This window comes from Crinia signifera, chromosome 11 (genome assembly GCF_055691185.1).
Source record: "Crinia signifera chromosome 11, ASM5569118v1, whole genome shotgun sequence".
NCBI lineage: Eukaryota > Metazoa > Chordata > Amphibia > Anura > Myobatrachidae > Crinia > Crinia signifera.
The window spans coordinates 38,351,130-38,365,178 of NC_139227.1; the positions used below are offsets into that span (position 1 = coordinate 38,351,130).

The window sequence follows — 14,049 nt, forward strand, 5'->3', positions numbered from 1 at the left end:
ACAATACGTATATATTATGCTGCCAAATTGATATAACTGGTCAGGCAATTTACTGTACCCCAATGTAGAAATTTACATTATGCGTATTGAGCTGTCCGCAAGTTTATCACATGCATGAGGTTAATAATTAGCATGATATGTCAAGCAGTAGAATTAGCAATGCTACTCTTCTCAGGTAGCGGAGTTATTAATCGTGTAACTGTGCCGTGGCTTAATGGTAAATGAGAAATGATTTGACAGCCACAAATCCGTTTGGGTTCACTTGTGTGTTCAGTCTAAGAAATCACATTTGTGTTTGCGTCTATTTATGTTAGCCCTTGTCAGGGCTGTAAAATTTATCTAATCTGACAGTCTAGACTGCGTCTGTCAGTACGCTGATACAGCAGCGTATATACGCTGTATATCCAGAATTAACACTGTGTGTAGGCACGCTAGACAGTAGCGCAGACTTACAAACTTCATACCTGTGGCTTATAGTTCTGCTATTTTGCGGGGGTGGTGAATGTCTGCGCATATATAACAAAGCAGCAGAAGCCAACCTAGAAGCACGACAATTACACAAATGGATTTGTGGCTGTCAAATCATTTCTCATTTACCATTAAGCCACGGCACAGTTACACGATTAATAACTCCGCTACCTGAGAAGAGTAGCATTGCTAATTCTACTGCTTGACATATCATGCTAATTATTAACCTCATGCATGTGATAAACTTGCGGACAGCTCAATACGCATAATGTAAATTTCTACATTGGGGTACAGTAAATTGCCTGACCAGTTATATCAATTTGGCAGCATAATATATACGAATTGTATACTCCATATTGCTTGAGTGTCTGTACTAGTCCAGCGACCTGTTAACAAGCACCATCGACACGGAAAGTGTCGACACAGTACAAACAAACAAAAAACGGACACAGCTAGCCCCCTAATATACAGTATTTTACTATTTAGGGATTGTACCATTGCGAGTCTGTGGCTTAGAGATCTGCGGCTTTGATGAATGATTGCACATACATAATAGCGCAGCAGAGCCAAACTAGAAGCACAGTAACAAGACATACTTGTGGCTGTTAAGCCATTACTCATTTCCTATTAAGCCACAGTACTGTGACAGAATCATTAACGCTGTGATATTAAAAGAGTAGCATTGCTATTTCTATTCTACTGTTTGACATTTCATGCTAATTATTAAATATATGCATGTGATAAACTCGCGGACAACTCAATACGCATAATACAAAATTACATAGTGGGGTACAGTAAATTGCTTGACCATTTATACTAATTTGGCAGCATAATATATACGTAGTGTATATCCCACATTGCCTGAGTATCTGCATCAGTCCAGCGACCTGTCAAACAAGCACCATCGACACGGAAGTGTTGACACAGTACAAACAAACTTAAAACGGACACAGTTAGTCCCCTAGTATATGGTATTTTACTATCTAGGGATTATACTATTGTGAGGTTACGTACAGACCCTCCGTTTCACCACTGTACCAGAGTGTTGACACAGTGTCAACTATTGAATTCTTTGTACAAATAGGTAGCAGGAGTTATAAATCATATAAATCATTGAAACAATTACCAATCAATGAAGATATAACAGTGTTTACAGAAACAGCAACAAGTGTTACAAGAGGAATTGTCCCACACTTGTAGCATACATTGTTTCTAACATAAACGCAACACAACAGGAACATATTAATTAAATTAAAAGACTGATCGAAGACACACAAGTCCCCACATGTGCTGTTTTTAACACGCACTATGTTTTCACTTTGTTTGTCAATTTATGTGTTTTGGTTTTATATTTCGCGTTTTTTTAAATAAACAAATTAAAGGTTAATTTTTATTGACTCTATTTAATTCTCTCTGGTGCACCACAAACAAGACACACGTTCTCTTTCTCTATATTCTCATGCATCATTTTGTGTCAGTGGTAGCACACCCCTAAGAAGTAACACAATATCAATCAATCATTTCAATAAGAGGGGGCCTTCATCCATATCAAAATACATAATTACCAATCCTGTGCGGAAGACTACCCAACTCCGTCTTTTAAACTGAAACCTAGACAGGGCGTCAGCTATAGTGTTTTCTATGCCTGGGACATGTCTAGCCCTAAAATGTATATTGTACCTCAGACAATGAATCACCAGGTAACGCAGCAACCTGAGGGCCTCAGGGGAAGCCGCCCTCTGATTGTTAATTGCGTGTACCACCCCCAAGTTGTCACACCAGAACACTATGTTCCGATTTGCCAATTCCGCTGCCCACAGCTGCACTGATACTATGATGGGGAACAGTTCCAGCAGCCAAAGATTGACCGTGAAACCCCTGTCAATCCAAGACTGTGGCCACCGTGAGACGCACCATTCCCCTTGGAAATAAGCCCCAAATCCCGTGGAGCCAGCAGCATCTGTGAAGAGCTGCAGTTCCTTGCTGGATTCGGGCTCCGTGGGCCATATAAGCTCCCTATTAAATTGCCCCAGGAATGTGGACCACACTTCCATGTCGTCTCGCATTTCCCGTGACAGCCTGACCGTGTGGTGGGGGTCCCGAACCCCCGCCGTGGCCCTCTCGAGCTTGCGGCAGAATACCCGCCCCATGGGAATGATGCGGCAAGCAAAATTAAAGGACCCCAGCAGGGACTGCAATAGTCTCAGCTGTATCCTCTTCTTCTGCAAGCACTCAATTATTAACCCTTGAAGCTTTGTCACCTTATCCTCGGGCAAGCGGCAGCAACCCGCAGCCGAGTCTATTTCTATGCCCAGGTAAGACAGGACCCTGGTGGGTCCCTCCGTCTTATCCGCAGCTATAGGGACCCCCAGATCCTCTAGCAGGGAAACCGCCCGGGACAATATATGGGCGCACGTGCCGTCGTCTCCTGGTCCCACAAAGAGAAAGTCATCCAGGTAGTGGGCTACGCCCGCACAGCCTGTACTGCTCTGTATGCACCAGTGCAGGAACGTGCTGAATTTCTCGAAGTAAGAGCAGGAGACAGAACAGCCCATCGGTAAGCCCTTGTCTATGTAACAGCCTCCATCTAGCCTAAAGCCCATGAACCTGAAGGACTTAGGGTGTAATGGGAGGAGCCTAAACGCGGATTCAATATCCAGTTTGGCCATAAGTGCTCCCTGGCCGAAACCCCGGACTATGCCCAGCACCTCGTCAAACAGCTGGTACTGCACACTACAGAACTCATCCGGGATGGCGTCGTTTATAGACGCCCCGTGGGGGTGTGACAGGTGCTGAATCAACCTGTATTTACCCAGGGTCTTCTTAGGGACCACCCCGAGAGGGGAAAAAACACATGTCAGGGAGGGGGTTCCCTTGGAAGGGGCCCGCCATCCTGCCCAGGGCCACTTCAGCCTGGACCTTCTGGCGGACCACCTCTGGAAAATCCCTGGCCGACTTGAGGTTCCTTATGCAGGAAACTCTGATTCCGTCAGGGATGGGGAGGGGAAAACCAAAACTAAACCCGTCCAATAAAAACCTAGCGTCAGCCCTGTTAGGGTACGCCATTAACCTACGGGCCAGGGCGTCTACCACAATTGGGGAAGGGGCCTTACTTTCCGCCAGTGCCGGCGTCCCCGTGATCCCCACCTTTGGCCGCTGACCTGCAGGATTTGGAGGGGTGCCCCGCCCCCCCGCAGTTACTGCAGTCGTGACGGAAGCGGCACTTGGCGCCCCTGTCACATTTGCCCTCATTGTACGCAAAGCACTTCCCTTTGCCGCCGGCTTTAGACCCGGGTTTGGCCGCAGGAAATGGCTTCCTACCCGATGTATCTGAGCTATGCTGCCCTTTGCCTATGACCTCGAGCCATATCTCCACGTGCTTGCAGCCCATGGGCATGACCCTTGACCCGGCGTGGGCGAGGCGGAACTTCTCGTCGTAGTTCCGCCACGCCTGCCCCTTATAATCCGTGTACGTCTCGTTCACAAGGAACAGGTAGCATAAGACGTTCACGTGCTCCCCAGGCCTTGTGCTCAGGTAACAAGAGGAGAATATTAAAAAGCCCTTCAGCCAATTGTGGAAGCCTTTAAAGGCCGCCTCGCTACCACTCCCCGCTTTCTTGGCTGCCTCAAAGTCTTTTTTCATGTCGACTGCCAGTGTAAAGAAGTCGACAAACTTTCCTCTTTTTATTTTGTCCTTTACACCCTTACGCAGGCCCCTGGCCATGGCGGTGTTGGTGCAATGGACCATATCGCCCGCCGTGGCAGCTACTTCAGGATCCGTCTCTTTCCTAGCCCGCTTAGTGCCACCCACTTTCTTCGCGACCGCGCGCGCAACCATTATAGCAAACTTGCGCGGGCGCTTGGGGGACCCAGACTCGTCACTACTGGCTGAGGAGTGAAAGGAAGAGGATGCACACTCTGAAGTATTGTCATTCTCACCATCTCCAGAAGCTTCGCCTTGGACCACGGGATCCGCCCGTGCTGTGGCCCCCGTCCCTGCGGAAGTGGATGCTTCTGCCCTTGACGTGGATGCAGGGGTCTCGGTCGACCTGGGGGCTGGAGCCGGGACCCTGGGTATGGCTGGAGCCGTCACCGGTGTCGGCGGTCTGGATTCCGGGACCCTCCTGGACCTTTCTGCGTCCTCTTCCTGGGACGATCCCCCGAACATGCCACTCCTGCCACCGACAGAGGATACCTCGGGAGATAAAGGTGCAGTGTTAGGACCATATCCTGAGCCCGTCACCCTCACAGACCCTCCCGCTGCTGTACCAGAGCTCCCCAGGCCCCCAGTCGCATAAACCTGGTTGACCTGTTGAGCCTGGGCATACATGTTTGGGTGCGTGTAAGCCGCCCCCTGAAAAGCCTGCTGCGGCACCCCGGGGCCCTGCTGTTGTGGTGCACCAGCACCCTGCCATGCTCCCCCGGGAAACCCTCCACCTGCCCCCGCTGTTTGGGGAAAGTACGGGAAAGGGGGCTGCTGGGACCCTGTATAGGGCCCGTATTGTGGGTTGGGCATGGGGTACCCCGGGTAACCCCCCGTATTCGGACCGGGAAAAGCCCACTGCTGTTGCTGCTGCACGGGGGGTTGCATGTATGCGTGCTGACCCGCACCAAAACCCGCGTGGCCAAACCCCTGGTGTCCCCCCTGCCCCGCCGGGGCCCCGGCGAAGCCCTGTGAGGCCGCGGGTAAAGGCTGCTGGCCTTATTGCCATTGCTGCTGCGGGGCCTGCCAACCCGGGAAGGGGGGGGCACCGCCATCCATCCGGCCGCCGACGAAAGCGTCCCCACGGCCACCGTCCCAGCCCAGGGGGATGAGAGAGCCTCTCCCCGTGGCCAGTATGTTTGTCAGGGAAGCCAGAGGGCCCTGACCCGCACCGCGCTGCCCACTTGCATTCATCCGCAGGGGGCTCCATGTGGGGCCCCCTGTTATGACCTGCAGAGGACTCCCTGGACCCTGCACTAATGGGGTGCTAGTCCTGGGGGGCACCCCCCCATCTCCCCCGCTGAGTGACACCCTCCCAGCGCTCACCCCGCTGCCTGAGGCGCGCGGGGTACCCATAGGGGTCTGTCTACCCCGCACTGGCGTTGAAACGCCAGCAGATGGCGCCAGAGCACTGTCCCCAGCAGCGCTACTCGCTGCTGGGTGCTCACCATGTGCTGCTGGCGCAGCGCGCTCCCCGCTCCCAGCAGAGCCCTGCTGAGCTGGGGAGACGCTTCCCTGCGGTGGGGACCCCTGTCCGCCAGAGGTAGAACGCGCAGGAGACGGCGCGCTCACCCGCGATGACGCGGTTGCGGCCGTCCTGCTGCCTCCCCTGCCTCCCCCGCGCGCTGGTACAGTCACCAGCGGGCGGGCTGCGTCTGCCAACCACCTAGGTGGTGGGGCAGATCTCTTGGGGCGGCCGGACATACTTGCAGCTGCGCGAGTGAAAACAGGCCTAAAAACAAGTTAAAAGGTACTTAGCTTCGCGTGCTGCACTGTGTGAAATCCGGATTCCAAGAGGAAGTTCCTCCCCCAAGCTGGACCCTATATACCCCCCTTAAGCTACCTCCCCTCTGGGTGCTGATTGGCCCATAAGCACCACATGCTAACCTGTCTAAGAATTACACACTGCTCTGATGCTGCATGTGTATCTGCGTTTAACCCCTAAATCCCCGGGCTCTTAACTACACTCTGGCTTATGCAGCCTTCGTTTTGCCTAAACATCAGCTTTGTGTGTGAAAAATCATTATTTTATTTACTTTCCATATGGAATATTTCTCGTATTGCTGGCTACCCAGGAGGAGGACATGGCTGGGGTCCCTCTCCAATCGAGGGATTTCACTCCCCTACCGCTGCATGCGAGGGGATTCGGCAGCAGAGGGGGGAGTTAGGTCAGGCGCCGTTAAGCGAACGACCGCTCCTTAGCGAGCAATCCTGAATCAGGGCCCTGGACCGTTGGTGCCTTGAGAACCGCGTTTGGGAACCTCTGCAGTATGTGAATTCTAAGGGGTAATTTAACTACAATAAGATGGGAGTTCTATTGAAGAGGTTCATTGAGTCGAGCCTATTTATGTCGACCATATCCACTATTGAAGATGGGATGTTGCCCATAGCAACAGATTCTATTATCTTCTAGAAGATGCTAAATAAATAAAAATAAATAATACTGAGTTTTTATAACAATATTGATATACATGTGTGCTATTTTGCATATTACAATATTTGTCTTTAGAATTTATTAACGTTTTTGCTATTTATTTATCCCGTATGTGCGCCCAGCTAATGAATTTGACACTAGTAACAGAGGAAATACACTGGGAATTGCTGCCATTGGCACTTGGAAGTGTTCCTATACTGGTAAGATGATCACATTTATATTACATGATATGTAATAATAATCACATTCTCATCACATGAATGTTTTATCCTATATAAAGTTCTTCTGTATCTCCTGTGCTGTGTAGGATGCGGTAGTGTCAGTGGCGTAGCTACGTTTTGGGCGCCCCCCCGCCGTTAGGTGGGTGGGCGCCCCCCCCCCTCGCCGCCCCGCCGAGCACCCCTACCCCGCCGCCCATGCAAACCCCCCCTCAATCCCCCGCAGCGCAGACTTACCTATCGCGCTGGTCCCGGCGGCTCCGTTCTTCTGCTGAGGACCACCAGAAAATGGACGCCCCCATACAGCAGACAGTTTCAGATAACTGTGTGCTATATGGGGGCGGCCATTTTGTGGTGGTCCTCAGCAGAAGAACGGAGCCGCCGGGATTAGCGCGATAGGTAAGTCTGCGCTGCGGGGGATTGAGGGGGGGGGGTTTTAACTATAGCACCGCAGCCCCCGGCGCCCCCACATGCACAGCGCCCCCCCCCCCCCGCGGTGGCGGGGGCTGCGGTGCTATAGTTACGCCCCTGGGTAGTGTGTGTACTAATTACTACATACTGTACCAGTTTGTTGTGTATTCTGTAAGTCTTTTCTCCAACTTCGCAGGGATTGGACGCCAGCGGCATTCCTCTTGTTTTGGACGAATACTTTGGCGACACAAGGAACCCGCCTGAACTTCGTGACCGGTTGCTTGATGTGTGCGGCGATGTGACATTTATTATACCTGCGCTCAAGGCTGCGAAATACCACCGAGGTACGAGGCACAGTTATGACCTCCGTGATACTCAGTAATGTTTACATGTTATTTAAACCTGTAATTTGCCGGATTCACACATGATTGCAAAAGAGCAGAAAGAGCTATACGGCAATTTATGCTTTTTTGCGAATAGAAGACCACAGATTTAGTAGCGGCTTTTGTGGGATCGGTCCAGACCACTCATAGGGAAGGCTGCAGCGGCTCCGTGTCGTCACACACACACAGCTTCTGCAACCTGAACATGCACCTGTCAGGGGATTCCACTTATCTGCTAAAGAACCAGGCTGGATGTGGTCACCGCTGCTGTCACAGAACCCACCTGAAAACACCTGGGCACACCTGCGATTTCACACACACCCAGAAAACACCATATTTTTGCCCCTAGATGCTGGCTTCCTGTCAATCATATGGGTCATTGAGTCGGGTGTGGTATAACACCCCAACATTTGGGATTCCGACAGTCATTAGCCCGACATGGGAATCCTGGCGGCGGGGACTCACACAGCGGGGGGTTGTGGACCCCCACGAGGGAGAATAGCCGCTGTCCGAGTGTCGGGCTTTTAGCAGTCAGGATTCCGACGTCGAGGTAATGACTGTCGGAATTCCGACTGCCAGTGAGTCCTCCGGCACCCATTGGGTCGACCTAATTAAGGTCGACATTCATTAAGTTGACCACTGAAGGTCAACAGGGCTTAGGTTGACAGGGTCAAAAGCATGATGCGACAATGGGAAGGTCGACATGAGTTTTTCACTTTTTTGGCCCAAATGTCGACATGGCCCACATGGACACTATATCGGATGGCATTGCATGAAATACCGCCTGTCGGCACATGTCGCCTAAAAAAAAAAGTTTAAAAACTCCTGTTGAACTTTTGACCACGACCTTCCCGTTGTCGACCCAATGATCGTGCCGATCTTTTGACCCTGTTGATCTTAGCCATGTCGACATTTTCCATATGTCGGCCTAAGCCCAGTGGCCGAAGCAATGCATATCTACCCTAATAGTGTTGAACTAGCGGCTGTATACCCTGCTATGCTTACAGATATTTATTGCTAATTGCTGCAGCAAAGCACGGCGGTGGTTACAATAAGAAGCCCATAGGTTTCTTTGGGATACCCTCATTACAGTAGCCCTGCGTGCTGGTTTTAGTTCATACAAAAATACAGCAAAAAAAACCATAACGGGGTTTTTACCGCATTTTTGCTTTAGAGCATCCCGCCCTGTGTGCGATGCAAGGACCTCGGTGGTAATGAACAGCGGCTTCTAGCAAGGTTATTGTCATCCCCGTCTTATATACAAGTGTATCTTTGTTGTTATTGCTGAAGTTCTGTGGACCATCTGCACAAACGCTGCTTCGAACCTGACGTCCGGTATTATCCTTCCCCGGTAGATTCTGGCCTGCCCGTCTTCTTGTATGAATTCCAGCACCGGCCCTCAATGTTCCATGATACAAAACCAGACTTTGTGAAAGCAGATCACACAGACGAGCTGATTTACGTGATGGGAGGCGCTTTCCTGAGGGACGGTGTGGTGTTCGCAGGTAAGTCACGCCAAGATCATTTATGTCACCCTTGATTGTCCATGAGGAGCGTCACACAGAGAATATTGTTCTATGGAGTGTGACATGCTCATATCACATAATGGTATTTAAGAGGTGAGCGGTGCACAAGCTGATTTGGGGTAGTAGGACATTGGACGGGGATTGAGTGGCTCATCCAATCATAGCATCCCAACAAAACCCTTTCATCCTCGACTGTGAATTGTCCAGCGGCTGCGGCCTGTGGGGGGTGCACCAAGCAATGTAAAGCCTACAAAGAGTTTTTTTTATATATATATATATATATATATATATATATATATATATCATTATTATTATCGTTATTATATTTATATGGCGCCAAAAGGGTTCCGCAGCACCTGACAATACATAAATGAGCAAAAATAAAATAAAACAATTATACTGTAGAACAAATTAGAGATGTGCAGGCTCTGATTTACTCTGGTCTACTCTGAATTCAAAACAGGATCTTATTGACTATCAACTGTCAACAACAGTCATGTGATTTGGGATAGCCAATAAGATCCTGCTTTGAAATCAGAGTAAATCAGAGCCTGCACATCTCTAGAACAGGACACTGAAGCAATTACTAGGATGGCAGAGGTATCTATATCACAAGAAAAGCACAGATGGTTTCCCTCCATCGATGTCAAGCATAAACCAGTAGGTTTTTTTTCTCAAAGCACATGGCCAGGACATGGAGCATATTCCCGCTCCAACACTTGGGAAACCCCGCCCCCATGCTCTGATTGACCCACAGGCCAATCAGTCAAAGAAAATGAATGACCATCATTGGGTAAAAACATTGATGGTCATCCATTGCATAGTATACCACTATCGATGGCCAGTTGCACTATTGCCATGGATGGCATTCATTGATGGCAATGATGGCCGTCCATAATAAGGAGAAAGGGCCCTGCTCGTGAGAGCTTACATTCTAAAGGGGAGGGTCAGACAGACAGCAGTGTAAGGGAATTACATGCAAAACAGTTTTTACGCCTTAAAGTACCCTATAGAAGTTGGCTGACGCACAAATGCCACAAGGAGCGTGATGGGCTTGGCTACACACAGAGATGGCATGTATGCGCTGCTGTGCTCAGCTGCCCGGCACAGAGAAAGGGACCTGGCGCAAGGTCGCTCATGCAAAGACAGGTTGCTTATACGATACCTACTGTACCACGTTCTGTCCTCAGCAGTCAAGCCAGCGTTCCAGTGAGTATTTCCCACTAATCCCTACTCCGTCCTATCCCCTAACAAGTCTTAATCAGGCCCATTGCTCCATGATCAGTCTGTGACTTGTATCCATCAGCGAGATACCAGTGAGTCTGCCGTCCGGTGTTTTAAAGGGCAATCATTTAAAAGGCAAAACCAATCTGCGAGTTGCAGGTGTATCACATTTACCCCTCTGTCTATGTCAGACATCGCCAGGGACAGTTCCCATTTACCAGGGATTCATGTTTTAGGCCCTCTATGAAACAGATCGAAAAACAGGCAGAACTATCGGTCGCTGTATTGTTTTATTGTTCATCTATTACTTCGTTAAGTCTTTTAATCTTTAGTGGAATTCTGTCCCCTAAAAACGGTCTTCTCTTTTATTTCCAAGGCGATGCCACCGATGAAGAAAAAGCCCTGAGCAGAACAATCATGAGCTATTGGGCAAACTTTGCCCGTAATGGGTAAGAGAGTAGGACTTAGGACCTTATTCTGATGTTTGTGTCTGCGCATGCCCGTTTCTGCGCATGTGCAGACACAGGGTGCGTGCGCCCACGGCGATCTTTTGGTTCGCCGGGTGCATGCACCCTACACACCGAGCAGGGGTCAGAGGAGGGTTGCCAGCCTCATTAGCATATGGTAATGCCAGTGTTCCATGGGCGTTCCCACGAGAATGCTGGACATTCCCAGGCTAATGAGGCCATAACGGACATGCAGGGGGCGGGCAGCTGACATCACCGGATGTCAGCTGCCCGCTCTGTCCGTGCACAGGGCGCCCACAGTTTAGATGGACTATATAGGTCACTCTGAACTGCGTGAACGGGAGAAATCATTCTATGGTCGGCGACCATCGAATGACTTCCCCCTGCCTCGCACGGGGGAGTACTGCGTGCGAGGGGGGCGGCACTGTGGGCAGAGGGCGGCGTCTGAAGGACTTCCAAGGCTTGAATTCCGCAGCCTTGTGAGTCAATCAGAATAAGGCCCTTAATGTTGGTATGTCGTGTGCCAGTCATGGGCAGCCTGCGCAGTGCCAGGACAGGGCACAGTAGCAAAACTGCTCATTGCTGCTGTCGTCATGTTACGTGGTGGGACTGAGATCCGGGTGGCTCTCAGACAATGTCTAGGTAGACAGTCAGTATGTCGGCACCAATAATTAGATTGACAGTGAATAGGTTGACCACTATCAGTTGACACATGAAAAAGGTTGACATGAATTAGCTAAACATGGTCAATAGGTCGACCAGGAAAGTTGGACATGAAAAAAGGATGACATGAGTTTTTCACTTTTTTTTTATTTAAAAAAGCTGTTTTTCCATACTTTACCATATGTCGGCATAAATTGAGATAATAGTGTGCCGAGCGTAGCAAGCCGTGCGAGGGGACGAAGTACACTAATACGGTATCCATGTCGACTTATGGTGACATAGACACCAAAAACCCATAAAAACTACCAACCAACCTTTTCCATGTCGACATAATGCTTGTATTGACCTTTTGACCATGTCGAACAAATGCACGTGGACATTTTCATGTGTCGACCTTTTGACTGTCGACCCTATGACCCATACCCAGCAAAAGGTTGACGCACCTAGGGCAGCTGTACATTCTACCTATCCAGCTCTTATGATTATGATAAGTTAGTAGCGTGGGAACATCTAGCTGCTGCCGACATATAGTACTGCTGACACGTTATCACTGTATCTCTTGTGTTATGTATCTTGGTCAATGCACCTTCTTCATCAGCTTTATGCACATTTGTCTATTATGCCACAAACTGGAACCAAGATTAATGGAATGTGACTTTCTTGTCTGCAGAGATCCGAATGGTCCCGTCCTGGCAGAATGGCCGCTGTACAACATAGATGAAGGCTATCTGGAACTGGACGTCACACAGAGAGCATCTAAGAGGCTGAAGGAGGACAAGTTTAAATTCTGGACCGAGATCCTTCCTGGGAAACTCCAACGGCTGTCAGAGGATAGAGAACAACACAAAGAACTGTAGATCTCTCCCCGATCCTCGTCTGTATGTTCTATCATATGGAATACACTGCTAAGGATGAGGGGACTTGTCCTAAGCACTGCAAGGATTCTGATAGGGAAAGTAAGCTAAAAGTTCCTGACTTACAGTCGCTGTCAGTCAGACCTGGTAAGGGAGGGATTTTATGATGTCATTGTGACATTAATGATTACATCATTAAGCCCCACCTCTTTGAGGGAAACCTGCAAACATTTGGAAAAGCCGTGAACTAGTGGAAATGGATAGAACATTAAAAGTGCTTTATCCCGGTAACTGTATCGCAGACAGACTCAGGGGTACTCTTGTTTGACAGAAGAGGGTCTCCTCTTAAATGCGGTGACCACTGAGATGTTATTCAACCCACATCTACCACATTCCGGCATTAATAAATACAGACATTCCCTCATTTTATGCAATACGTTGTCTATTTATTGCACAGCTGTATGCCTTCCTACACGTTTTATACGTCTCATACAAGCCTAAAGAAATATGCATTATAAGTGCATATTATATGGAAACAGGTGTATACGGGTTTAGCTGTTTTGGAAAGTTCATTAATGCAGTACCAAAAATCGATGGGTGTAACAATAATGGGTGCTGCTGCAGTGGTGCTGAGCGACTTGTAGATTGTCCCGTTCCACCAGCCTGTGTCCTGGCAGGGAAGTGGCTGCTGTAGATTTGATGTACAGAGCACAAGGGGAAGAACAAAACATTTGTGGAGCACAGTTAGCAAAAGCCTGACAATGTGAACTAGGGATACTACAGTGTGGCATAATGTGAACTGGGGACACTACAACTTGGTGTAATGTGAACTATGGTCACTGCAGTGTGGCATAATGTGAACTGGGGATAATACAACATGGCATATTGTGAAATGGAGGCACTACAGTGTGGCATAATATGAACTGAATACACTACAGTGGGGCATAATGTGAACTGGGGACCAGTGGCGTAAGTTCATCCCAGTTGCCCGGAGGCAAGATATATATTGGTGCCCCCAACACATACACACACACACATGTCTCTTATGAAATATATATCTATTTATATATGGAGAGAGAAAGAACACATATATATTTCTAAACTCAGCCACAGATGCTATTTCAATGGCTTTCAATTAATGAATTTCAATTTGCAGGAGGAGAGGTGCCCCTTTGAGAGCAGGAGCCCGGCGGCAGATTACTCCATTGCCTCCCAGAGTTCTGCCACTGCTGGGGACACTACATTGGGGCATAATGTAAACTGGGGACACTTCAAATTAGTATAATGATAACTAGGTACACTACAGTGTGGCATAATCTGAACTGGGGACACTTCAGTGTGGCATAACGTGAACTAGGGACACTACAGTGTGGCATAATGTGAACTGAGGATACTACAGTGTGGTATAATGTGCAATAGTTACACTACAGTGTGGCATAATATGAACTGAGGGCATTACAGTGTGGCATAATGTGAACTGAGGGCACTACAGTGTAGCATAATGTGAAATTGGGGCAAATGTGTGGTTTAATTTAAACGTTCTGTGATGGGGTGGCACTACATAATATAGATGGATAACAATTTGAAAAGGATTTCTGTACAATGGGCAAACATTATGAGTTCTCTCTGCTGTTCTTAGAGACCCCCAGAGAAGCATCTCATTGGGTACTTGTGTAGTTTCACGCAGGGCTGTGGAGT

The 14,049-nt window shown here is 48.9% G+C and overlaps 1 protein-coding gene across 1 annotated transcript in view; it reads left to right on the plus strand.

The window, feature by feature from the left end:
* The window catches only part of LOC146046316 (fatty acyl-CoA hydrolase precursor, medium chain-like), a 47,574-nt gene extending 34,799 nt beyond the window's left edge, over nt 1–12,775 (plus strand). The window contains exons 9-13 of the mRNA XM_083165572.1: nt 6,728–6,805; nt 7,431–7,578; nt 8,973–9,122; nt 10,744–10,816; nt 12,168–12,775. Of these exons, the coding sequence (XP_083021698.1) occupies nt 6,728–6,805; nt 7,431–7,578; nt 8,973–9,122; nt 10,744–10,816; nt 12,168–12,354 (636 nt within the window). The 3' untranslated portion in view covers nt 12,355–12,775. The remainder of the gene's footprint in view (nt 1–6,727; nt 6,806–7,430; nt 7,579–8,972; nt 9,123–10,743; nt 10,817–12,167) is intronic.
* Nucleotides 12,776–14,049: the final 1,274 nt, after the last annotated feature.